Below are 27446 nucleotides of genomic sequence, written 5' to 3'. Positions count from 1 at the left end.
GCAGGAGGGCTCGGCGTGCCAGACACCGAGAGGTGCCCTGAGCTGCTGTTCCTGTGCCCTGCGCTCTCCATTTCCCACCCTTCCCCTTAACCCCTTTTTCCTGTCCCTTACTGGTTCTCCCCAGGAGCTCCTGGCTTTCCAGCGGCTCCCGCAGAGCAGAGCAAGGAGCCGAGAGCCCCATCTCGGTGCCGCTCCCCTCTGTCCGTGTCTCAGCACGGGATTCTCCATCCCGGGGATGCTGCGGCGCTGCCGTTCCGCTGCTCTGCCGCCAGAGAGCGGACGGGGATTTCCATCCTTGCCGGGACCATCCCGGTGTCAGCCCAGGACAGCCCCTAGAGCGCCCGGAATCCTCCCCGGGACATCCCGATACCATCGGTACGTCCCGGTACCGTCGGGACCCCTCCGGAGCTGCCGGGGTCCCTCCAGTACCGCTCTCTCCAGAGCACTTCTAATGCCCTCTTCCTCTTGCTCTTCTTTTTAAGTTATTGCTTTTACCCAATATAAAATTCTCATCCATTCCAGGGCATTTTACTCCTGTCCATGGGTGACGAATTCTTCTGGGCAAGACTTCAAGTACTAATTAATGTATATAATAGAAAAGCTGCCTAAATTGGATTAAAATTATGGATCTTCAGCTCCTGCAGCCTCACTCTGTGAGCAGTGTGGAATGATTCCATTACAGTCACATCTCCAGGAGGTAAGAACAGTTTGGCTCAATGCAGTTTGTTAAGACAATCAGTAAAAACATATTTGCCTAATGGGTGAGATGATTTTACCTCAGCAGAGCAACTTCTGGTATTACTCAGTGAGATGGTCCCTGTGAGTGGCAGAAATTGCAGCTTCTTCCTCCCTTCACCCACAATGATTCCTCAGTCAAGAGTGGAATTTAATGCCCCCAAATTTTCTCTGTCTCTAATTTAGGTCTAGCTCTGGCAAACAGAATAAGCAATTTTGGTTTGGAAAAGTTCAGCAGAGGTAAAGACTGGGGTAAAAAAATTTAGATCACAACAACAAGGGGTTTGAACACCTCTTCCTGCTTGATTTCTGAAAGAAAAGGTGATGTAAGGAGGAACAGGAGTGCGAGCTATTGAGGTTCTCCCTCAGCTCTCTGGGACACTGCTCACCAGCCACTCTGTTGGGAATAACAAATAACAGCATCCCTTGATTCTCCTCCAAGAGTTTTGGACTGACTGCAGCAGGATTACACACTGTCCCTGGGTTACAAACATCCCCACAGAAAAACAGGATTATGTGGTCCTCTCAGTTTAAACCACGGGGAAGGACTGGCCCAAAAGATGAAAGAGAATTTTATTCCTGGAAGTCAGGATTTCCTGAGGCCAGGGCTTAGCAGAGCTCCTGCAGTGGTGCTGCTGTGAGCTGTCCCCAGCCTGTCCCCCTGGCACAGGGCTGTGCTGGGCCACCAGGGCATTGCCCAGCCTCCTCTCAGCCAGAATGAACATCCTTAGCACCAGATCCCAGCTGGTCCCACCTGGGCAGGGGTGAGGATGAGGAGAGTGAGGCTGTCTTTGGGCACCTGTGTGGAGGGGAGGCTGATCCCTTCAGGGAAACTGAAGCCACACCTAAAAATTAATGATTTTCCTCTTCTGAGGTCAAGTGTGCTGCATTGCCCATCTCCATGCACAGTGAGGACACACTGTGTGATGGATAAACCACAAAAGCAGCTCTGAACATCTTTTCCTGTTTCCTCTCTGTCCTGTAACACTGACCAAGTGTTTTAATCAGTGCACATTCCCAGGGGATATAAATGAGCACAGCTCAGCTGCCTCCTGGGTAAAGCATTTATTTCCTGGGAATCCGGTACTGTGTCTTAGCTCCTTGTATTTACCATGGGGATACAATTACTTTTTTTGTGGAAGGATATTGAAATGTGCTGAGTTTTGTTATTAATTTAATATTATCCAATTATTTGATATTATAAAATTTTCAGATTCTGCCTTAAAGGTTTTAATTTCAGATTTGTGTATTACTTTGATACTTTTAGATAACTATTGTAACAAAACACTCATTTGCTCTCTGAGAATCACTTTTATAATAACTGCAGAGAGCTTTGTGACCTGTGTTAATATTTTAAATTCTGTGTTAAAGAGCTGATCATGACTAAAGTAGGGAATATATTTTTCACTTGGATTCTTTTCATTGCAAGGTAGCAATTAGACCCAGCATACCAAAAATAGCACAGGCAAAAAACAGTTGGGCTACTTAAAAAATGCCATGAGAGATTAGCAAGGCATACCTAGACACAAACCACGTGCAGACAAGAAAGAGCCAGGACAAACCAAAACAGTTTCAGCAGGTAAGCAGCCACAGAGCAGCTTGTGTCAGATATCAAAGAAGCACAGACTGTAAAACAGCATCTGCAGCTGGCAGTGGGTAAAAACTCTCCCAATTAAAGCTGGATCATCCCTCTTTGGTTTCACAAGCTGTCCTGGGCAGTGATTGCAAAATTGAGTTGTAAGCATCAAAAGGAGCATCCTGGAGCTCATCCTGGGTGTCCCTGGGGTGCAGGAGAGTGCTGAGTGCTGGGCAGGGAGGGATTCCTGCTCCCCTGGGCTTCCCATCCAGAGCTCATGCACACACTGTGAGGTAAACCAGGCAGCACCAGGGCAGTTCTGCTTTCTTCTCAGCATCCTCAGTGTGGGTGACATTCCTAATTCCCCTAATGATACTAATTCCCAAAATAATGCCAAAAATTGAGCCTATTGCTAAATGACTAACACATGAAGTGAAAAAAAAGACAAAAAACCCTATAAACCCCATTTTTGTTCAAGTACACACACTGTAGTGATATAATGGGAGAGAAAAATGCAATTTATTGCTTGTGTGTTTATCTAGCTTTCAGCTTGTTGTCAGGATCCTTCACATTCTCATTCCTGATGTAGGTGAGCAGCAATGTCTGGAGACAATTCCATGCAGGCAGGGAGAATATGCAGTGGATCTTTTGTGGAGATTCCCCTTGTTTGGTGGTTTCCCAAACTGGAATGGAGGTCACTGACTTCCCATGGTCTCTGTTTAGGGAGGGTTTTTGTCACTATGTGAGGAAATTCAGTGGTGGTTACAGAATTCTTTTTTAAGGTTAAATTTATTCCTCTGCCTCCCAATACCTGTGGGAATCCATTGGTGCCTGAGAGCAGCATTTCTGTGCTTAGGAAAGGCACGGCAGGGAAAACATCAGGTGGCTCTCAAAGTACTTGGAATAACTCTGCTGACCCTGGTGGAAAGCCCAGGGCCACCAGGTGGAGGGACCTGATGCACCTCAGGCTACTCTGACAAAGAACTGGATCCCAGCCTGTGTAAATAAAGGTCAGCACAGCTGGAAATTCTGCAGAAGTTGAGCAGCTTGGGCAGGAATTGCTCTGAGACAGGAGCAGGTCCCCAGTGCCTGGGGAGCCTGGGACAGCCAGGACCACTCAGCTTCCCAAGGAATACCCAAAGCCAGCCCCTCCCTGGAGGCGAGAAGAGCTCTTTAAATGCAATTAGTGCTTGGGTTACAGGCTGGCTTTGCTGTGTAATTATCAGCATTACCTCAGCACCATCAGCCCGGGTTTCACTGCTGATCCCCGGGATAATCCTGGCCCCTGTGACAGCAGAGGCTGCTGCTCCTGCCCTGCCCAGCCATCCCCTCCCACCCCACTGCTGTTTGCTGGGTGCTGGATTCTCTGCTTTGGGGTGAGAATGGGCAAAAGAGGAGCCTCTCACTTCAGCCCCATGCCAGGAGAATACTAGCAAAAATTAGCCAAAAAGTATTTGTCTTTCCTGCCAATCCCTCTCAGTGATTTCTTTCTTTTTCCTTCTTTTTCTCCCTCCAAGTTTCACACAAAGCTCTGTCTTTAGGATTAGCTGTCTACAGGCAGCTCTTTGTATTCAGCTGAATTTAAGATTATGGCTGAGCCATAAAAGGGGAGAAAGGTGACACTGCAGAGTTTTCTGCAGCTGTAAAACCTGAAATATTCAGGCCCATGACATTTTTGTAGCTGGCAAATGCTGAGTGAGGAATATCTGGTCAACACTGGGGCCCAAAACTGGTTGGGTTTCACAGAAGAACCTGCTGTGAGTCTCAGGTTTGAGGGCCATCAGATGCATTCAGAGATCTTTCAGGTCAGGTGATGAAATGCTGGTTTTATTTGCTGCTGTCTGCAGTTTCTCCAAACAGTCCTGAGCTGGTGATGGCTCTGGAGTGCTGGGATGTGCTTTGGCTGAGCTGTAAGGACATGTGTGTGATGAGTTAGACCTGTCTGGAAAGGTTAAATGGGCTGGGGCTGTGCAAACCAGCCTGATTCAAGCGCCAGTTCATCACTGGATTGGCATTAAATCAAATGTTATTTACAGACACATGTATAATGCCTGGGGTTTGATTAACAGATCTTGAGGTGAAGGGGATCTTGGGGATAATTACCCAACCACAGGTCTCCCCCCTGGAATCTTTGCAGGAAATCATATTTGTGCAAGGGAGTCTCATATAGGCTATGAATTTTAACTCAAAGTTCATGTCTTTAGTGTTCAGAGACAGGAAGACAGCTTGAGATGTGGTTTCTCCCCAGATCTAATGAGTGCTATTATGAGGAAATCTTCTACTGGATCAGATGCTTCCAATGAGTCTTTAAAAGGCTTTGGATGTATTTAACAGGGTACCAGAGCTCACCACAAACGGGAAGAGGAAAACATTTATGAAGTCTGAGGCTTTGTCACCATGGTGACATCTATTTGAGTTTGGAAGCTGCATGAGTTTGAGCTCACAGATTTTTTCTTTTCCTGTCATTAAAGGCACGCCTCTTATCCTCTCTCAGTTCCCTCCTCCTTCTCTTCTTACCCCACAATGACTGCATTTAAAAACTAAATTTCCTTTCAGGGTAAAAAAAAAATACACAGGGTAAATTGCCTCCATCCATTACTGCCTCCAGCAAGCTGCAGCTGCTGAGGTCCATGTCCAAGTGGACTTCATGTATAAAAGGAGAGAAAAAATCAAATCTCTTTCCTCTACCATGCAGCTGAACAGCTCTGATCAGATCTGTCCAAGGGTGAGAGGCCTTTGATGGTCACAGGGCTGACCAGATTCACCCTGCAGCCACAGCAGAGGTGGATTGGACCCAGGAAAGAACATCAGTGGCCTCTGGGTTTGCTCTGCAGAGCACACAGAGAAGCTCTTCAAAGGTTTGTGGTACAACATAACCCTGACTTCAACCCTGCTTTAATGGCTACTTGGAAGATGACAAGGACCACACTCTTTGGGGATCTGTGGTGGGGTGAGAAGCCTCAAAACCACAGGGCCCCAATCTGAGCAGAGCTGAAGCCTGTGCAGCCCACACAGCTGCTGTCAGGAGGATGCCAGAGCCAGCCCTGCTCCTGGCTGACAATGCAGAGAGGCTGAGCACAGCTGAAAGGAGAAGAGTTGCTTTGATGGGTATCCAGGAGGGGTGAGTGCTTCCTTCCAGGATGAGCCTGCTGTGCCTGGGAGAGGCTGATCAGCTCCCACAGCAGCCAGCAGGGATGGGTGGTGTGGCAGGAGCCCTGGTCCAAAGGCAATGGCACTTAGGGAACCGGGATTGATGAATTTGGGTGTTGGTTTGACTTGTCAGAGGGAGAAGCCAAGCTGTGGTTGATGTGTAGAGGAGGACTGGGCTCATTCATTTGCTAATGGTTTTCTGGCAGCTGGGAATCTTGGTCCTGATCAGCAGGAATTCTGTCCTGGCACTTGGGTTCTCTCCCCTGCTCTGAGCAGCATCACACACCCATCCCTCCCCACCTCCCTCTCTGCTCACAGTCCAGATCACTCCCAGAAACACCTATTTTATTAAATTTGGCTGTCAGAATGTCACCAATTATGAAGGGGAAAGCAAGAGTGAAGGTTAGGGGGGAGAGGTGAAGGTTAAATTCAAACATTCATGAGTTTATGGGGCAGTTTGTCCTCAAATCAAAGCCAGGCATTCATGTCCAGCTACGTAAACAGGAATAAACACTCATGTGAAAGTCACTTAAGGAGCAAAAACCCCTAAGAATGTTTGCTGCAAAATATGTGCTTTCTTCTCTCTCCCTTCCCCTCCTTTTGGCCCCACGGAAGGAGATTGCTCAGGGTGTTTCCAGCATGGACAGTGTGATGCCTCCAAAGATAAAGACAAAACCATCCCTGCCACAGACACAGCTCGTGCTCTGAGCCACTGCTGGCAGCACAGCCTCAAAAAACAGCACAGGATTCCAGAGCCCTGGGGTTAGGACACATCCCAGGCCTTCCTGAGGTGCCCAGTGATGTTTTTCCTCAATACCACACCCTGTAAAGGTTTAGCTCAAAGTAAAGTTTTGGGAAGAAATGAGAAAACTGGTGAGAACAGTTTTTTAAAAAGGCCAATTAACCTCAGATCCTCAGCTACCTTTTATTTACCAAACAGAAGAAGTTTCTCTGTGTGATACATTTCTCAAATTATAGGTTTCCCATTTCCTGGCATCCCAATAAAGTCTGGATGAATGATGAGAGAGTCTGCTGGGAGAAAGAGTAAACATCTCCTACTGTCTGGAATGCAAGACGACTACTGTCTTATCCTTTGTTACAGGTTGTTAAGATAAAATTACCCTATATATCAACAGCACTGTCAATGAAATTAGAAAGGGCATTCTACCTCCACACTGCCCCCGAGGGTTTGAGGAGGGAGGAGGGAAGGCAGTTGTTTCTTTGTTTATTTTGGTTTTCCTTCTGCAGTGAAAGAAAGGAAGAAAAGGGGTTTGTTTTGGGTGGGGGGGAGAAGCTTTGTTTTGCTTCATTTTAATGCAAATGAGAAAGAGGAGAAAAGCCAAGAAGAAGTGAGAGGTATTTCACTGACTGTGCAAGCAGGAGAGGGAAAAATTGTGGTTTGATGAGAAATGCCCCAGGAGAGCTGAACTGCAGTGGCAGCAAAGCTGGGGTGCAAGGAGACCCTGGTGGCTCCAAGCAGGGCAGAGTCCCCCAGCCAAGGACACCCCAGGGCTTTTGTCCCCATCCAGTGTGTGCTCTGAGCAAGGGCTGCAGTTTGAGAAGAACCCTCTTGTACATGCCTGTAATCCACTGACCTGTCTGGGGTGTCTTTTATCAAACCTTGTTGCTGTTGCCCTTTTCCTGGTCTTTAGAGAGAAGATCTACTTCTGGATTTTCTGGAAATGTGAGTCCCATGAGTGTGCACTTCATGGCCAAAATACTAAAAACACTGCATATGATCTTCCTGTACTCAGAGAAATCCAGTTCTCCTTGCAGTTAGGCTGTACACCAAAGTCATTACCTGGTTTACATTTGTTACATTAATTGTCTTCAGCTGTCACTGCCCTTGAGCCCTTGAGCCATGAGAGTGGGCTCCAAAACTTAAATCCCACTGCCTTTTATCCACAAAAAAGGATTGTCTGTTCCAGACACCTCTCCCAGATGATCCCGAAGCTGCAGGAGCTGCTGGGCTGTGGTGGAGCTCAAGGCTCCTTGTGGAGGAACAGGGCTCCAGTGCAAGTCAAAGCCTCATCACTTCCATGTCCTCTCTTGTGTTCACATCAGCTTCTGCCACAATCTCATTCCTTTGCCTTTTCATTCTGTTCTGCCTGAGAGCTTTGGATCACTTCTTTTTCTTTAATTTTCGAACAAAGTCGTCAATTCATTTTTGAAACTCAAACATTTCGCACAAAAATTAACTGAAAACAATCCTGGAGAAAAGCTGGGCATAAAATGCTGAACTTGGGTGAGAAATGCTCTTGGATTCAAGAGCATTCCCCAGTTCCCCCATCCCATCTTGTGGCATGTCAGAAACTTTACATGTCACTCTCCTGCACTTACGTGTGTGTGTGTGCACACATACACAGGAGAATTTTCTCTGACAAGCTGTAGGGCTTTGCTACAGATTTTCCATCCCTTACCAAGTCAAAGAGAAAATATCTTAATGCTCTATTCACAAAACACTTTTGGCCTGTTTCCATTTGAACGTTATGCTTGTTGCATAGGCAATTCAGAGGGGAGTTCATAAAACCTTGTTTTGCCTGAATTTGTGACTGTCTGCCCACTGCACGGTCTTAAAATGAAATTACATTGGAAAAGGGGCTGGTTTGGGATGCACAGGTTTTGCACCTATCCTTTAAATAACTCAGAAGTGTTTTCTAAGGAGGATGTTTTTCCTATGCACTGAAGGCCGTGTTAGTACCACCTACGAATTTCTTCAGCTTCAAAACAGCCCTGAGTAAACAGCTGAGGGCTTTGCCAACTCAGTGTTTCCAGCACTTGGATCTTCCTGTTGAAGAGATCCCTCAGCAAAGGACAACCTCTTGCTTTAATTCTTGCTGCTTAGTTCCAGCAGAAAATCCTTCTCCTGCCTGCGTTGCCAGCCTGAATCTGTGACGATGGGGACAAAGCTCTTCTCTGCCCAGCCCTGCCAGGAGCAGCCAGCCCAAAATGGATGTTTGCCCCTATTAATCCAACACACAAAATGTACAACCTGAACTGTGTGCAGAAACGAGTGGAAAAAGTGCAACCTGACCACAAAAGTATTATTTTATAACGAAGGTCCTTTAGTAGTAGTTAATTGGATACACATTTTGCTGGATTCGTGGAACATTAAAAACTATCATATCCGAATTGACTGGCTGAGTTCATGTTACATCTCCAAATTGCCAGTGACCATTCTGCCTCACAACATCAGACCTTGGGTTCAGCAATCTCGCTCCAGGGCCTTTTTTAAGTACATGGTGCTTTTTTTTTTTTCCCCTAATAGAGATTGATTTAGTGTATGTTTAATGGCCCCATAAATCACTCAACATGCCCAGCTCGCGTACAAATTCTGCCAAAAAAAAAAAAAGTTTTCAAGGAAGCAGATGCCTTGTTGGTGGAACCAATTTGCCTTGCTCTCTGCATGTGCACGAAGCCACCATTTCAAGAACCTCCTTATAAAAATGTTCTGCTCTCCCAAGCCTGCACACTGGTCATTTTCTCTGGGGCTGCTTTCTTACCATGCCAAGTTAAACCCGGGCGGTTCCCCCGCTGTGCCCGTTCTGTTCGAGTGCCTTTTAGATCAGCAATAAATAAATTCATTGTGTGTTTCAACAAGGAGAAAGAGCTGGAGCTGGAGCTGCATTGTGCCTGCCCCTGTGAAGATCTATTGTGTGCAAAGCAGCGCGCTATCGGATGGCGTGGGTCATTTTTCATTGCCCCACTGAGGATGCAGCTCAAAGCAGAGGATTATAGAAACTCATTTCCTTTGGTTAGGGGGAAAAAAAAAGAGTTAACATTCAATAAACTGGAGGGCTATGACGCAATGTGGCCCTCAGAACCTTCCGAGCAGAGCTGTTAATAGCTTCCTTTCCCAGGACGCGGGTTTGCCCCGCTCACTTATCGACTTTGATGCATTAGTAAAAGAAAATATCAACCCCTCATAACTCTCAGAAATGATACAATACATCACTTAAAAGTAAGCTAGGATCAACACATTGTTAACTGTTTGATCTCTCGAGTCAAAATTAATGATAGGTGTTTTGCACACAAAAAAATGAATGTTAAAAGCCTATTTAGGCTAACTAAAGACATCCCTACAACATCAGGGTTGAATTGGAGGTGATTTCCTGCAATGCAGCTGTTATAAGTTTATCAGTCTGCGGGTGGCAGTAACCAGTAATCATAACCAGATTGCAGAGGGGTGGGATGGAACTTATCTTTAAATAGAAGATCTATCTAACTAACTAACTACAGAAAGCTGGTTGGGAACTGAGTCCACGGTATTATTCACTAGAACACCCAAGGGTCTGGGAGAAGCCAGTTTTCTGTATATTTTAGAGAAATGAAATGATTCTGAAGGTTTAACTGCTAGGCAGGGAGAAACCAAGGTTCATAATGATTAACAGCAGACCTCCTGCGCTCTCGTACTTGCAGCATTTACACAATGATGATAGCTAATAAGAAATGGCATTAAGAAATGACTTCAACTTTCTCCACTGAGATGTTGCCATAGGCTGTTGATGAACTTTTAGCTCATTCTCTTGTGACATGGAAAGGAAAGATCTGAAATGCAGCATATACTTCAAGCAGAAAAGCGATTGAAAAAATTCCAAGGAACCTCTGTGAAGAGCCAAGGAGAAGTGTTGCACTGTGAGACAATGCCTCTGGACAATTACAGCCTGTTAGTTTTAATGCAGCTCCAATTGCTTCCGTCTGCAGCTAATCTGACCACTGGAAACAGGCACTTTTGCAATGCCCTTTAATTTTTCTGATTTGTGTGTGGGCAGTATCTGTTGGTATTAATATGACTCTTTTCCGGATTGAATTAAGGAAAACAAGATGAGCTTTCAAAGGAGCCTCAGCTTTCTTTGAGAAACGTGAGCTGCAGAGCACGGGATCCACGTGGATGGGTCAGGTCTGCCCCCAGTGCCTGGTGTGCAAACACAGGAAGGAGGCACAGAGAAGTCCCATGGGTGCCCAGATGTCCCCAGCAGCACCCCACAGCCTCTTTAGCCACCCTGATTCTGCCAGATCCTCCAGCTACTCCAGCTCCATCCTCAGAGCTGTGCCCACAGCCAGCTGGGATCCCCACAATTCCCAACTTTCTGGGCCATGCAGATCCACTATTAATTCATCTTGTGGATGAATTAAACAGCTCATGAGTGAGCCAAAATCTTCTTGCATCCCTACAGCCAGACAAACACACATTTTGTTTTTAAACTGACCCTAGTTTGCAAGAGCCTTTCCCAGATCCAGCTCCCTCCCCTTGAAGGGATTGTCTCGTGCCTGCACTTAAACCTGGCTTATGGAAACCACAGCTCCAGAGAAGCTCAAATTTGCTCTTTTTTATGAGGAACAGGCTGAAAAATGGCAAACATAAAGTTCTAATAAAAATGAATGTATTTTAGAAAAATCCTTCACACAGCCTTCCTTCAAACTGTGCTGCAAGTTTAAACCTAAAATAATTCCTTCCCATGTCTGACATCTGTACATTATTTATACAACACCTTTTTTCATAGAGGTTTTTTAATTATTCTTCCAGAGGTGTTTTTCAGTGGAGAAATAGGAAATTATTGATGAAACTGTAAATTTGAAATACATTTCAATTAAGACCCTTAGTCATTTCCACTTTTTGTTTTTCAAGCCTTACTCAACAAAACCTCTTAATTATTTCTCCATGGCGATGGGATCAGCTCACTCTGCTCCTCTCCCTGCGGGGCCCATAAAACCCTCAGCTGGCAGATCTGTGTGTGCAGCAGGCTGAGAGATGTGACACATCACAAATATCTGGAGAGGATAAATTTTCCATTGAACAAAGTATCAGAGAGGCCCCTGCATTGCCTGCATGAGGACAGGTGGATGGGGGCCAAACACTTCCCGGTTTTTTGACTTGGTGTGAGAATTCCCAGCTCCTGCTTTGGAGGTGACCCATTCCAGGCAGTCTGGTTCCCCTAATTCCTGTCTGCTCCCCTGTGGTCACTCCAGACTCCTCACCACAACCTCAGCCCCCTGCTTGCAGTGCTTTCTGTCCTTTACAGCCCATCCCATCAGAGCCATTCCTTCCAAAATTCTGAAAAATTAAAATTTTACAGGAGGGGAAACTGTGGCACTGGTGGGGGAGACCTCCTGCACAGAGCTATGCAGTGGATGATTGAAGCAGAAATCAACACCCCAGGTCCAGCTCCTTCCAGTCATACTGAGTTATGTCTTGTTAAAGGACAGAAATGAGAGTGGAAATTATCAATATTCAATATAGGAACTTTTGCCAGAGCAGGCTCTGGAATTCTCTGGTGTGTAAATCAGTTCATTTGTAGTAAGGGCTGTGTTAAGACAGATTTGGTGCAATCCTTAGACCCATCCCCCCCTGTTAAACACACCCTGTGCAGGTGTGGGAAGTGCTGCCCAAAACCTCTCTGCAGAGAAGGGGGCACTGGTAAACAACCAGTTAAGTGTCTGGGATTGTCACCCCATCCCTGCTGCACTGCCAAGTGCTGGATTCCTAAATGTGGGACCCAGATGCAGAGGGAACAAAGACCACATGAAAGTGGTGCTGATCACCCGAGCTGTGGCTCTGAGCAAGATGCAGCAGGGCTTGGGAGGCTGACACAGGGCTGGGGACAGCCAGCACAGCCAGCAATGGCTTTTGCAAGGCACACATGAGGGGGAAAAGGTTTCTGTGCCTCCACCAAACCTCCTCGTGTGCAGCCTTGGCCATCTGAGACCCTGCCTGCACACCCACACACGTGGGCAGGGCTCCCAACCCCTCTGCAGATGTGGGGCCCCCCAGCCCTCTAGAGCAGCTTGGGAGAGGATTGTTTTGGGAGCAATCTTTGCTAAAATGAGCCATGAGATGTAAAAAAATCTACCTGTGTTACACCAGGCTTTCCATGGAGCCAGTAGTTTCACCAGGAACTCCCTCCCCACTGCCCAGCTGGACTCGTGAACAGCCCAGAACCTGCCTGGACCCCCTGATTCTCTGGGCAGGAGAGGGAGGCAGGACAGAGGCAGGTTCTGCCCAGTCCCCACAGGGATGGAGGGTAGAGAGTCCCCTTGCTGAGGGACCACGTGTGGGGGTGGCTTCTGGTGGCCAGCAGAGGACTCAGGCTGTGCGAGACCACACCCCACGAGGTGAAGGTGATCAGAGCACGGGTGATTGCTAATTAGTGAGGTCCTTGGGGTGGGAGCCTGGGAGAGGGGCAGAGGGAAGCTGCTCCATGCTTCAGGCATAGCACATGGGGCAGAGACAACCTGCTTGTGCCTCCTGATTGAAAAACTGATGGGTGAATGATCACCAAAGGAGGAGAAAATCAGAAGTTCCCAGAGAGGACTGAGTTGTAGGGTTTTAAAGCAGTCACTGAGAGGCTGAGCTGATTTTAAGCCAGTCACTGAGAGGCTGACCTGGGAACTTGGTTAGAGGGGCCAGAGTTTCCCCTAAGGAGGGGAAAGGTTTGTGCCCTCTGGTACTTTGGTGATTTCGGAAAGGAACAAGTTCCCTTTTCCTTGGAAGGACAAAATTCTGGTGTTACCTTGGTGTCACAGCCTGTTTCTCTTGAGAAGAGTGCATGGAGGAAAGGAAAAAGGTGACCTCTGGTACTGGAGAGGTAAGGTTTATCTTTTGTTGCTAAATAAAATGATGCAGTGGTTTGCAGTGTCAGAGAACCAGGTGCTTGGGTTGATCACTGAACAGGCTGCAGCTTGAAATAGCCTGTGAATCCTGGTAGAGGAGATTCTGTGTATTGCTTTTAGAGTTATGTTATTTTAATTTATTATTCCCATGATTTATTTGCTCTGGCTTTGCCTTCTTTTTGGTCCTGACCAGGCCTGGGGCTGCTTGTGACAGAAGCAATTCAAGCAGTGGCCTCTCTTGTTGTGGCTGGCAAAATCTGTCTGCAGGCTCTGTGTGTTGTGCCCTGTTCTGCTGCTGCCCACCCTGCTCTGCTCACTGACAGGGATGAGTACAGCCAGGGCTGGTGGTTCCTGCAAGTTCTTCACACTCTGCAGGCAAAATAATCTTGAAATTGTGAATTTTGCTGCTGTAGCTTCATCTGTAGGGAAGAGGGGATGTTGCTCCCTTTGTGTAGGGGACCAAAAGCAGTGCTTGGAACCAGGGGTGCAGAAACAAGGAATGAGGAGAGGATGCTCTGCCTGTGGAAGTTGGTTTGCTCTTGTCCTGAGGCCAGCAGAGCTGAGCTCTGGCTGGAGGGACCCTGAGCTCCATCCCAGAGCAGGCTGATCCCAGCTTCCTGAGGAACTGGAGCTGGCTGGTTGGAATGAGCTCTGCTTTGATCTGGCAGACAGAAGCCACAGCAGCTGCTGTGCAGGGGACAAGGACAGGCTCTCTGCAGGCTGATGGTGCTGGAGATTAGTCCCCAGGATGTTGTGCAACAGAGAGCTCTCCCACCTGCAGCTGGGCCAGGGGAACCTGTCTGCTGTGGGCCAGGCTCAGGTGTGATGTAAATGGAGGAGCTTCTGCTCTTCCTTCTCTGCTGTGCACCCACAACCCCTTCCTTGGGCAGAGGCTGGGGACAAAAGCTGTTCTGGCCAGTAAAACCTGTGAGCTGACTCTGGAAGTTGCTGTAAAGATTTTTTTGGTTGGTGGGTTTTTCACCTTCTTCAGTGGAAATTGCTTGGTTCCAAACTCCTCTCTCCCAGTTTTTTTAGCAAGAAGTTCCTAACGTGCATTATTCCAAACAGACTCACAAGAAGGCTTTTTTGACTGGAATGTTGCTCTGATCTTGCAAGAGAGGGTGATGTGGCTTGTGTGGCCCTTTGGCCTTTGTGTGTCACACCTTTCTGCACACCTGGGCACGCTGAGAGCTGACAGCTCAGTCCCCTGTCAGCAGTGCCAGCTCTCTGTGAGCAGCAGCTCTTGGACCTGGGGCTGCCAGAAGTGTGGGTGAGGCTGGAAATAACCTTTGCCTGCAGTCAAAGGTAGTCAGGAGTGCTGGTGGACATGACTTCAGCGTGCCCACTGCTCAGCATGAGTAACCAGCTCCGTGCATTTCCATGCCAACCATTAATTTCCAGATGCAATGACTAGCACGGTATTTTCCATTTCCAGATCGTGTTTGTACTGGCATGATTTAAAATACTTTGTAATTGCAGTGGTTCCTGTAGTCAAACTTCTAGAGCAATGCAGGGTGCTTAGAAGTTCTTGTCTAAGCAGCAATTTTGGTAATGACAGTAATTCACATAATCTATCTTTGTGGCCTTGTGGCTTTCAGAGGTATAGACCTTTTTTTTTTTAATTTTTCAGAGATGTAGCCCTATCTCTATATATAGCTCAGTAGATATCTGGTATTCTGGATGTGTTAAGACAAACTCCACTGAGGAATTCCAGTCCCATCACCACAAACTTTCTGATGCTGCTGCTGCTGTTAATGCATTTGAGTAAAGGGCAGAAGAAAATGGGGTGGGGAGGGGGATATGGCAGTTTCCTCTCAAAGATGAGGAGGCCTCAACAAAAACAACTTCAGGCAGCAGTGGAGCTTCATTCTGGCTGACAAATCACAGCACAATAAGGAGTTTTGGCAGCCAAATGTGACAACATCCTACTGAACAGGGAAAATCCTTTAGTTTGGGGGAGGTGGCTGAATCCCAAAGCTGCTCTCATTTACTGGTTCAGAGTAACAGAGACACTTCTAAATTACTGGAGGGAGAAGCTGCTCAGACAGATCAGAGGCAGACATCTCCCTCCATGTGCAATTAGATGTGCTGCCTCCTTTGAGAGGGGGCCAAGGCAAATGGGAAGCAGCAATTAAGGCAGACACCAGCAATGAGGACCTAAAGTACAGGGCACAGTGTTTATCAGCTGTCACTGCACAGAAAAGGTCTTTAATTTGACTGAGGAGGGAAGAGCTGCAGCTCAATATTTTTGTGAATTGATTAACTGTTATTTTTCCCAGAAGATTCTCATATGTGCTGGGTGGGAGGGACAGATGTTGATTAAATGTAAACTTCTCTGCAGATGCGTGTGTGACCTCTGGCATGTTGTTCATTCACACTCCCTTCAGAGGCAGGGAACAGAGCTGGGGAGGGTTTTCCATGCCTCTATCCAATTAACCTGTGTGTTTTCAACCAGAGGCTGACAAAACTGGGGGATCCTGAGCCTAGAACAAACCCCCGAGGTCCCAATTCTCATCCTGGCAATAAATCACCCCCAATCATTCGGTTTTTAAGCTGTAGGAGCAGTAAATGCAGTCTCTGGCATGCCAGGGTGTGACCTGGATGGTGACAGCCCTGGGATCTGTCCCACCTCTCTGTTTGCTGAGAGTATTTCAAGAGGAGGCAGGTGAGGGACAGACCTGGTTCATCCCTGCTCTTCCACCTCTGTTGATAAGGGGAAGGAGGACACTCGAGGAGACACCAGGCTGTGTCTGACACATGGTCTGGAAAGGAAGCAAAAGCCACTCCAGTGTCCTGCAGTGCCAGCAGAGATGTTTTTCTTTTCATTTTCTGAGAGGTGCTGCAGCAGAAAACCAGATCTGCTTCCTCAAAGACTGTCACTCCCATCTGGAGAACATAATATTTGACCTGTGGGCTTAATTTGCTGCCAATCTCCCCCAGCTCCCAGGAAGGAGCCTCCATCTCCTTTTAACTCGAGGCTGTTGCCTCTTGCCCAAAAAACAGGTTTCTCAAGGCTTGTTCTTGAGCCAGATGAGAAACACAAAATAAATGAATGCAAAATAGAAGCATCTTCCTTTTTAACTGCCATCAATAAAAACTCTTTGAAGAGGGAATGCTTAGCAAGTGTTAATTAATAGGGCTGTCACTGTGACTCCACACTGCCACTGCAAAGTGCACTGAGTCACTGGAGACACACGGCTCCTTTTGGCTGAGATTTTTTTATTATTATTATTTTTTATTGAGCATCTTGTTCTCAGCTGCTACTAGAAGCAGGAAATCTCTCAAAGCTGTGAAGAGCTGATCCAGTTTGTGCCTTGAATTGGTTATGCTTTTCCACCTCCTCCCATGAAGAAGTGCCTCCAGCAGCTCTCTGAGGGGGCTGGAGGAAGGAAATTTCTTCCTTGGCCAGGAAGAAATTTCAGGGCTTTGGGAGCCTCTGTCTCTATCAAGTGTGGTCTGAGCACATCCCCACTGATGTAGGCTATGAGGAGCTTTGTTTTTTCCTGCAAACCAAAAATACCTTTTTTTTTTTTTAATATCTGGAAATAAACAGTTACATGATCCGCTGAAATTCATAACAAAGAACAAATTGAATCCTTCATGCTGTGCAACAGCCATAAATAAAGGCTTTATGGCTGAGAAGTTGTAGGCAGAGCTCCAGCACAATCAGATTTATTCCCTCCCCACCCCCTGCACTATAAGTCTCTGGAAATGGGGGTTCCAAGGGCTGCTCTGACACAACATTAGCTGCAGCTTCTTAAACCAGACTCCCTGCCAGTATTTACAGTTCCCATTCTGTGCATGGTATGTGTCTGTGAAACTGCACCAGCTTTTACAGTTGATTTCTCAGTAGTCATGTGAAACCAAAACAACTCATGGGCTGAACTTGGAATTACTTGTGCATTTTTCTGATTGAGAATAAAAAAAGTCTGCCTTGGTGTTAGGAGGAAAAGATCTCCTGGTTAGAGTTGCTCCAAAGTTGCTGATGGTGGCCCAATCTCTGAGTGTCGTGATCCTCCTCCCCAGAACCACTGGCTGGGTTTCCAGGGAACCCTGCAAGGTGCATTTCAGAACTTGGTTGTACAATTTAAAATGCAGCAGCTGCTTTCTTTCTTCTCACAAAGGCCTGGTCCTACCTTTACTCTCTGTCTCCTCTAAAACTTCCCCCTGAGGTGTCACAAAATCCATCTTTGGAGTAATTAACCTTGGAGTAATTAACTCCTAAAACTGCAGTTCAGCCGGGTCATCCCCTGTTAAGGAAGAACAGCTCATTTCAGTGGATTTAAGAGCTGGTTTCTCACTTCAGGAGCCAAATCCAGGTCAGCAGTGGCAGTAGATCACTGTGAGAAATGGATAAACAGATCGGAAGCAAAGCTCCTCTCATGTCAGTTTTGGATCAGCTGCTCTGTTGGTTTGTTCTCCTTTCTTGTGTGCTCACTATGTAGCCTAAGATAGAAGCTAAAATGAGGAATTTGTTCTCATTAAGCAGCTGCCCAAATCTCTCTTTTTAAAGAGTCTGAGGCAGAAGATGTAGAGCCACTGACTGCTCTGCTCTTGTCTACAGCTTGTTTTAAACACTGAGCAAAATGACTTAAATTGTTGGGACCTGAGAAATGATATCTTTGAGCTCTGACCCCTCATAACTGAATCCAGACACTCCATGTCTCTGCTTCCACATATTTTATATGAAGCACCTGACACAGCAGCAGCAAATGGCACGGGGTAAACCCAGCAGCCTGCACCAGTTCTCCTTCATCAGCCAAGCCAAAGGTCACCTGGCTGGTGTCACCCTCAGTGTCTGGCCACTCCTGGGGCTATTGTCCACTCTGGACCTCGGTGGTGAGATCGTGCAAGGGAAGGGAAGGTGGGGAGCCAGGTCAAGAGAGCCTCTGTGGCCCTTTGTGCCCTCCACAACCACAGTGACAAACCTGCAGGGCTGCTCTGGAAACTGAGCACGGCCCCAGCGTGCTGGGCTGGAGCCCCAGGTGCTGACACACTAAAGCACAACAGATCCACTGAGCTCATGGCATCCCCTCCTTTCTTCTTAAGAGCTTCTTAAAATAAGCCCATCAGGCCCAGGCTATCAGCAGCACAGAGCTGCTGGCTCAGGAGCCACCTCAGCTCTGAGAGTGGTTTTAATGACAGGCACTGGGCACAGCCACTCAGCCCAGACACAGCTGCTCCACTCCCCACACCACTGCTGACTGCCCTGGGATTGGGGTTATTGCACACAAGCAAGGCAGTTCTTGAGGGTGAGGTTAGTTCAAGCTGCCCCATGCAGAGCTTCAGCCTGCAAATGGTTAAATGCTTAAGCATGCCTGCAAAGTTGTCTTCCTAAGGGTTTGTGGGGCTGAGGCTGAGCTCCCTTTTTCCCCCCAACATTCCCCAGTACCTTTAATGAGGGGAAAAAGTGTGAAGCTGATGAATCTGTCTATAGCTTGTCCCATTTTCCTTTTAAATGCAAAGCCAAACTTAAACTGTTTAAAGATTGTGCTGTCTTCACTTATGGAATTAATTCATACACAAGGATTCTGTTGGAGATAATAGCAGATTTATCCCAAAGTGGTAAACCTCACAATACCAAGAAACAACTTTCCAAATTTTAAAATTAAAAAGTCTGTTCCCATTGCTTGGTAAATGGAGCCTTGGAAAACCAGCTAGGAAACAAATCAGTGTGTTAAACCTGCTATCCTAAACTTTCTCAGCTGCTGATTTAGGAATAGGAATTCCACAGCATTAAGCAGAAAAAGGGAATAGATATTTTTATTTAAAACAGAGTAACTCAAAGTGGCCATAATAACCCATTTCTGTTGCTTTTGTACCTGGGTAATGAGTGACTGCAGTATAAAGTGCTCCTAGTTTTTGCCTCGAGGTCTTGTCAATCATTACCTGATAAATAAAAACTTCAGACTGGTTCCTTTTAGCTTAATTGGGCAGAATTTCTCTCTGAAGGAAGGTTGGACACTGAGTGTTTGTGGCAGCAGTGGAAGTCAGCAGGGAGGGTATTTGGATGGAGGCATACAGGGGATGTGAACTCTGAACTCAGAAGATGAGTCTGTGGGGATTTTTATCCACAAGTGTCTGTTCCCACTGCTGAAGGACCAAATCCAGCAGGAGAGGGAATCCTGCAGCCCCTGGCCATGCCCTGAGCTGGCCTTGTGTGAGCTCTGCTGGCCCTCTCTGGGTTTAGGCTTTACAGCTGACACTTCCATAACAACCAGGAATCTTAAAATTGTACTGAGGCTTATTTAAATCATTATTTTTTATTATATGAACACTGGCAGCAGCAGAGGCGGTTTCCTGCATAGGGACAAAAGGATTTTTTTGTCAGTACTGGAACAGATCTGAAACAGCTCAATTAAGCAAACATAACATCCTCAAAGTTTGGCCTGAAAGGAAGCTAGAATAACTGTTCTATAAAATGTTTTAAATGTGTTTTAAAATGTCATTACTCAGATAAATCTAGCTGTTTGGAAGCTCATTCACCAGGGTTTTATGGCCCTGCCAGTTTATGGCAGTGGATGCATTCATGTCAAGAATTCCTCTTCCAGAACAGTAGATGAGGAGACAAAGCCACAGGAGTGCTGCAGACCAAGGGGAGGCCCCAACCAGCTTGGGAATGGAGTTTTGGCTCCTAGGCTGGGAAAGCTGCTCCAAAGCACATCCAGCAAGTTGTGTGTGTTTGTGGCAGAGCTGGAAACCAGCAGATATTTCATGGCTGGACGTGTTGAACTCAGTGGTAAAGCTGCTGTTGGCTGCAGGACTGGCCCTGCAAAGTAAAAATATTTATTTTGTTCTTTCTCTCCTTGCTGGCACCACCCCTGCCTTACACCTAAATGAAGAGAATTGGGACCATAATGAGAATTACCAGAGGATCCTCCTTCTAAATTTAGTCCAGGCCTACAAAAGCTGGGTAGGTCTTGTTTTACATCACCAAAAGTCTTCCCACTGATGCTTTACTGGACTCTCAGAGCAGTGCACAAAGCAAATTTACTTATGAATCTGTAATTGCTCGTGGAAGATGGCAGATTAACTCCCAAATGCTGATGGTTTAATCCTCTGGCCCAGCAAATATATCTGTGTAAGCTGGCACAACTCTGCTCACAGTTCAAAGAAAACAAGAACCCCCAAAACTGCTGTTGTGCCCTGAAGATATAATGCTGAGTTAATAGAGGGATTTAGACCATTATTTTTTTCAGCTCCTCCATAGCAATGCAGTGTGGTATCCACAGTAGGAAACCTCATGCCAGCAGCATCTCTCAAATATGCTAAAACAATCTAAATTAGAAAATGTCAGCTTCTTGGCTGATGTTTCTTTGGAGTTTCTTTCTTCCTTTCTTGTGCCTCTATAATTTTATTGGGATGACTAAATCTCTGAACTATGTTAGCAGTAAACAGAACTAATTTACCCCCTGCTTCTTTGAAACAGCTGCTGACAGCTGCACTATAATTCAATCATGGATCTTTGCAGCACAGACTGCAAAACACATCCATATTTTTGCTATTCTTCCCTCCCTGCTGCATTTGGACCAAAGGAGCTGCCCCAAATAATGACATGTGACAGCTTTGCCCGTACTTAGAGACTGAGCAGCCTGAAAACAGAGGCCCAGGATGAAACATTGTCCAGCCAGAAAGGTCTTTGGATAAAAGGAGAATAACCACACAGATACACAATGTCATTGGGATATCTTTTGTAAAGTTGCAACGATTTATTTTACTGGTTTGTACAAAAAGGCTTCTGACAACTGCTCTATGAAAAGAACCAGAAATGTGTATGCATTTTTGCCAACTGTTAATAAATATCTTCTTAAATAAGGAAACAAATGTGTTTAGGAACCCAGAATCATTTTTCCTGCATGTGATTGAAAAGGAATTCAGAGATGGAAATAAATAATTCTTCTTCCGCTTGTGACAACTATTTACACAAAAATGTACAAACAGTGAAGCTGATGTTGAACCTAGCAACAGAAATCCTGTTATTATGCTTAAAAACAACAACAAAAAAACCAAAACAGAAACAATCCCCACATAATATTTAATATATGAGTCCCATACAGCAAGACACCGTGGTCCAAGTTAAAAACAATCACCCAACGCAGTGACCACCAGCACTGAAACACCCGAGAGAAAACTAATCCTGGACTACTAAAGAGTGGAAGCTCAGGCATGATTAGCTTTTAACTTTCTAGGCAGCACCTTCACTTCCCTTAGGAGGTTTGCAGAAGCTCTGGTGTGTGTGTATATGTGTGCAAGGCCAAAAGCTGCTTCCCCTCTGTGTGATTTCCATTCCTCTCCCTAACCAGGGCAGGTTCAGCTGGCTCTGCTGGATGGTGCTGTCTGCAGCCTCCACCAGAGGTGGATTCTTGGCTTCAGCTGTTGTCCTGCCATGTGCCTGGCTGTGTTTGCCCTAAGTCTCCCCTTGGGGAGGTTTGCTGCAGCCCTCCCTGCTGCAGCCAGGCTGCTCCTGCAGATGTTGGAGAGCTCTAGGGGGGTGCCAGGCACATCTGGCAAGGTGGCAGCTGCTCAGCAAGGCCCCCATCCAAAACCTACCAACGTTGTAGGTTTTTCCCCTTTCCCATCAGCCTAACCCTGCTGCTGAGAAAACTGCTGGGAAAACACCAATTGACTGAAATGAGATGAGAATTAGGCCATCAGAAACAAGTTTCCAATTTATTTCATAGACAGTAGGGGTTTTTTCTTCCTTTGCTTATTCTTTCTAAAGTGAGGCATCTGGTCTGGATTTGATCTGTGACTTAAAGGGAGAAGAGCAGCAAGTGAAGTCCAGAATTTCATTTATCTTCTTTCTCTAACTCTCCTCTAAGGCAAGACAGGGAGCCAAGTCCCTACTGTGGCTGCATGGCCCCATCTGCTCACTGAGCAGAGACCCAGCTCCAGGGATTTATCATGTCCTGGACCCTTCTGTTGGACATTTAACTTTCTGAAGTGTGGAGATTTAGAGCTGGGTGTGCTGGACATGGTGTTTTATTGGGCATTATTTTCTTTTTATCTCCCTGGTGAAATTTATACCAATCCTACTCTGGTGCTTGCCAAAGTGGGGAATTGGTTTGTGATTGGTTACTGCAACTCTGTATTCTTCTTTGCAACAACTTTAATTGAGCCTTAATTACTTAAGTGTGATGTTTGTGTAACCTGTGACTCTAAAAGAAGGAAAAAGAAAAGCCTTGAGGGGACATTTTCTTGCTTCTGGTTCCAGCTCCTTGGTGGCCCTTGAAGGGATTGTTGTGGGTTTTTTCGAGGTGAAGCCAAGAGAGCAGGGGGTTTATCAGAGGCACTGGCCCCAGCAAGGAAGGTTTCCCAGCTTGTTCCCAGTCTGTGTGGGGCTGGCTGTGCATCCCAACTCACTGCACCTTCTGGCTTGAGTCTCCATGCTCTTGGGAAAGGGCTGGAATTTGCTCCCTCAGGGAAGTCATGGACATTTTGACACAGCAGCAGGATCTTTAGTTACAGCTCTTGCAGGAACTGCTTAGGGCACCCCAGCTAAACTTCAGGTTTAATCCCTGTTTCTCAGCATTTGCTGCTGTCCTGTTTCAAGTTCATAGCAAATTGAAATACCTTCTGGCTGCTGGAGGAAATCTCCTTCCTTGTTGATAGAAAAAAGTACACCACAAAACTGTCACTCTTTGAAGCCCTTTTCTTCAGCTCTTTTGCTTGCCAATTGATTTATTTTTTTTCCTTAGCCTAATCTGTCCTTTGACTTTGTGTCAATCCACAGCTACTGTAGTTTAAAACTGGAAGTTGCATGTAATTCATCCTTGGTTTTGCCTTTGAAATTGGAGCAGAGGGATGGAAGCAATAATTCTCTAACAAAATACCTGTTCACTCCAGGTATATTTTGTTCACTTATTTTATTGCAAACCGTGTTACAGGAACTACACACACTTATTAGTCACAGCACAGTCTCACCTTGGACAGATTATTACTGTTTTACTCACAATCAACACTGGTGAGTTTGCAATCTCCAGAAAGAATCTTTTGCAGAAGTATGTACTGTAGGAGCCAATTTTGTAAGCAGATTTGGTTTTAAACGGTTTCTCTGGCTTGTTTCAGTTTACAAGCTCATTGTCTGTAATAAACTAAAACAAAATGTGTTCAAATGCCTCTTCAGATCCAGAAACTGTTCCATTGTCTGAACTTTCAGAGGCCTGGTCCTAAAATGGTTTGGGACTTTTTTAAACCCATGGCTGGAGCACCAACCTTTCCCCCAACCCCACACAGCCACACAAACCCACTCTTTACATATAATTTCTTTTTCTTCCTCCGTCCTACAAACCTAGTGGCAGCCACATGCTCGTACCACCATGTTCCTGTATTTTTTTAAGATAACATTGGAGCTGTCATCAAAATAGAGCACTGAGATGGCGTTGAGTTGTGTAGGAGCACAGCAGGGCTTCGGCACAGTCTCTGGGTTTATAAAGTGAACCTGGGCAATGCAAATAGAGCAATGTTAAGATTTACTTCTCCCCTCTCCTCCCCCCGTGTCCTTTCCTGGCAACCTTCTGTCTGTCCCCTACCCTCACTCAGACAGTAGCAGAGCTGTGTAAATTTGGGGTTCACTGACTCTCTGCCTGACCCCAAGTCCACTTTTGGTGGCAGCACGGAGAGGATCCTTGCAGAGTTTCCCCCAAGAGGTGCTGACAGTGGGTCTTGTGTCTTGCTCCTCCCTTCCCATGCAGTGGGACCAAACCCCCTTTGGTGTCTATCACAGGGCCCTTTACACCCAGAGAGAGCCTGGCACAGCCTGCAGCAAAGGCAGGGTCATTTCTGGCCAGGTCCTAAGTCAGGCCAGACGTGGGGCCAGGTGCTGCAGGCACCCTGAGAGCTCAGGCAGATCCTCCTGCCCCTGCTAGCTCAGAGACCCTGCTGTGCATGAATCTATTTCTGAGCAGCAGCTGTCAGATGCAAGCCTGTGCTAGGAGGCAGGGAGCACCTACCAGTGTCTGTACAATGGCATGGTTTGTAGCATTCATGTAGGAGTTCAGGGGGAAAGCACATTCTCCTTCACAGTAATAGGCAGCGTAGCCCTCGGGAGCGATGATCCAGTCCTTGAGGAGATTGAACCATTGGATTGTGGAGAGGGACAGAAATGCAGTCAGACAAAAAGCCAACCAGCACAGAAATATAAACATTCACACACACCATTACAGTGGCCTGCAAAATAAATAAAAATCTGCCCCCCTGGCCTTTCTAAAGCTCTCTTAGAGGCCTCTAAGTGCCTGCTCTTCCTGCAGGGACACAGCCCACACTGCCAACGTGCCCACAGAGCAGCTGAACATCTGGGTTCAGTTCTTTATCCGTTCAGCAGAGTCCTGCCTGTCCACGAGGATCACTTCACCCAGCAACACAATGCAGACAGAAGCTTGCAGAAAGGAAAATAGCTTTAACCAGGTCTAAAAACCATGTAGATGAAAATGGAGAGCCATGCCTTCAGCACTGCCAGAGGACCTGCAGGGCCACAGCCCCTCCAAAGGACCTGACTGTGCTGAGCTTCCAGCCAGTCTCCCACTAAATATTTGTATACCCAACTTAGCAGAAACACTTCAGCATGCTAAAGGCTGTAAACCATATTTTTCCCCTTCAGGATTTAAAATAAAAACTCTGTTGGTGGGTGGATCTCTCTGCTGCAGCTGATAAATGATGTGCCAGGACAGCCCAGTCCCAGCCTGCCCCCCCAGCCCTTACCTGCCACCCCAGGTCCCTGAAGCTGACGTAGAGCTCGTGTTTCTTGCAGGCCTGTCTCTGGTCACTGCTGCTGTTCTCTGTGAGGGGACAATGGTGGCCATGAGCTTGGGCTGCCCCAGCTCCCCCAGCAGGGAGTGAGGCATTGCTGCTCCCCTGGTGCACTTACAGCTGGTTTTTTAGGTGTTTTAGTCATGTAATAATGGCTGGGTTCAACACATATGAAATGCATTTCTGGCGTTTTAGGGCAAAGCCAACTGGCCTGGGAAAGTAGGGGTTTTTATCTTAATTTCTTTTCCTCCTGGACTTCCTCTGACCCCCTAATAGCAACACACAGATCACTCTGATTATTGCCTATACATAGAAAGAGAATCAGTGCAGTTTTAAAGATTTGTCCATCCTGAGCTGAAGGCCCAAGCAGAAAGGATGAATTTCATCACTGCCAGGGTGGTCAGGCACTGGAAGGAGCTGCCAGGAAGGCAGTGGAGTGCCCCTCTCTGGGGGCACTGGACGTGGCACTCAGTGCTCTGGGCTGGTTGTCAAGGTGGGAGTTGGTCAAAGGTTGGACTTGATGATCTTGGAGGTCTTTTCCAGCCTTAATGATTCTATAAAAATGTGATTGGAAGCTCTGTCTTCCTTTACCTTCTGCTCCTCACAACCTTTCCTTCCACTCAGTGAGGCACTCCCAGAAGCAGCTGGAATTTGCTGCTGCCTCAGCAGAGCCAGCCCTGAGCTGTGGCTCCTGCTGGGATCCTCATCAAGGGCCTGTTCCTCTGAAGTATCACATAATTAAGCCACATTTCTATTTCAAATGCCTGATGGAGTTTTCTTCCAAATTAGGAAGCACAGCTCCCCCCAGAATAGCCATGGTTACCCAGAGAATGAATGGGTTTTCCTCTTCTGTGCAAGAATTTTGGGAGTGCTCTGCTTTTTAGGGGCTAAACTTAAAATCACGAGCCCTGAAAATGAGCAGCATTTGGATTTGGATACACTGATCACTTATTACTGATTGTTTTAATGTCATTATCTTCCATTTCAAAATGAGAATTTATTTCCTATGGGAGAAGAGGAGTTTATCTGGTTAGGTGCTTGGGGTATTTTTAAAATTTGAATTAAGAAATCCCTCAATCTAACATGGCTTCAAACAAACCCTCTTTTCCCTGACATTTTAGGGGTGGAACAGCCCTAACCCCACACCGTTTCAAACCAGCAGTGTGGACCAAAGGGACAGCAAACAGATAACGTGGGTGAAACCATTCCCTCCCCATCCCAGAGCCAGAATGGTGGCCCCAGGCAGCCCTGCTGTACCTGCAATGTTGGAGACCCGGAATGCCTCCTGGTTCTTTGGTGTTTTGGATCTGTTCTGGCTCCTCTGCTTGCCCCCCGTGGAGCGGATGCTGCGCAGGTGCACCTCGGTGGCCTTGAAGAAGGCCACGGTGAAGGGCTGCTTGTTCTGGGGGCCCTGCCTCCCGATCAGCCCCGCCAGCTTGGGGTTGATGCTTTGTCCTGCAAGCACCACAGACTGGTGAGGGGTTTGTCCTGGTTTTATCCTGGTTTTATCCTGGTTTTGTCCTGGCAGCAGCCAGGATAACTCAGGGCATGCCAGGAGAACTCCTGGGAATGCCATCCCCCCTCCAAAGACCTGGGCTTAACGGGCAAAGCTGCTTCTGACAGGAGCAGCTCAGCACAGCTAACTTCATCTTGTACCTGTGTGCAGAAGTTACATTAACTAGTCCTGCACACAATTGTTTTACCCCAAATCCGCCCAGCATTAGCTTTTCCTGCATTCTTTAGAGGGGTTTCTTCAAGTTCACCAACCTATAATTTGAAGTGATCCTATAAAAGGAGCCATAAAACTCAGCCCATAGGAACACTAAATTCCCACTGGAAGGTTATTAGCTTAAAATAAAAATGCCTTGTATGAAATGCTGACAGAGTTCCAGATATAGCTCAGCTGAGAGAAACAAATGTTTAGAGGCATTTTGCTTATTGTTGCATCTTTCCACCACCATACCTGACAACTTTGTACAAAACTTTGATTATCATCCATGATAATCATCATGATTTCATCATCATGCTTCATCTTGGGCTCTAGAATAATTTGATTTTTGGTAAAAGACTAGTAGGTTTCTCTGTAGAATTAAATCCATTATTTACAAATAAGACGAGGAGAGGGTGGCAGTGGGAAATTTAATGTTTCTCCTTGTTGCTGTCGAGGGATGTCTGGGTGCTGCTGTGCAATGCAGAGGTGACATCCAGGATTATTCTGTCCCAAGCTACTGAGTGCTGTTGCTAAATCCAAGTGATGGTTTTGTGATCCTTTTGCTAAGGCCAGAGCTGTGCCTTGTCAGCCACAAGTCAAACATGCCAAAGGACAGCTGACACTGTCCTGGAGAAGCCCTGCAAGGCTACCTGGCCAGGGACAGTGGGAAAAGGCCTCTCAGTTCATTTATTTTGTATGGTTTTTTTAAAAAATAGACTGTATTTGCTTCATGATTACAGATCATGTAACAGCAGATACAAAGGAAGCTTGGGGGTTGATTTACTTTGATATTTTACTTAACTTAAACCCTTAAGGATTGCCCGGGCATAAAGTATTGCACCAAAATCCTGCTGTACTTACAGGCTATGATATTTAGTGCCTCCCCTGGCTGTGAATCAGGAAAAAACAGAGTCC

At 46.5% G+C, this 27446-nt stretch overlaps 2 protein-coding genes across 2 annotated transcripts in view; one reads left to right on the top strand and one right to left on the bottom strand.

The window, feature by feature from the left end:
* SPO11 (SPO11 initiator of meiotic double stranded breaks) overlaps positions 1 to 27446 on the top strand; it is a 217765-nt gene that overhangs the window by 120258 nt on the left and 70061 nt on the right. Inside the window, exon 5 of the mRNA XM_050982028.1 lies at positions 523 to 697. The gene's annotated coding sequence lies outside the window, so the exon portion shown is untranslated. The remainder of the gene's footprint in view (positions 1 to 522; positions 698 to 27446) is intronic.
* The window catches only part of BMP7 (bone morphogenetic protein 7), a 40790-nt gene continuing 34101 nt past the window's right edge, over positions 20758 to 27446 (bottom strand). Inside the window, exons 4-7 of the mRNA XM_009093147.4 lie at positions 26078 to 26275; positions 24773 to 24849; positions 24025 to 24135; positions 20758 to 23513 (exon numbers count right to left, since the gene is read on the bottom strand). Of these exons, the coding sequence (XP_009091395.3) occupies positions 23364 to 23513; positions 24025 to 24135; positions 24773 to 24849; positions 26078 to 26275 (536 nt within the window). The 3' untranslated portion in view covers positions 20758 to 23363. The remainder of the gene's footprint in view (positions 23514 to 24024; positions 24136 to 24772; positions 24850 to 26077; positions 26276 to 27446) is intronic.

Source organism: Serinus canaria, chromosome 20 (genome assembly GCF_022539315.1).
Source record: "Serinus canaria isolate serCan28SL12 chromosome 20, serCan2020, whole genome shotgun sequence".
Classification (NCBI taxonomy): Eukaryota; Metazoa; Chordata; class Aves; order Passeriformes; family Fringillidae; genus Serinus; species Serinus canaria.
This window is presented reverse-complemented; position numbering and strand designations above follow the sequence as displayed.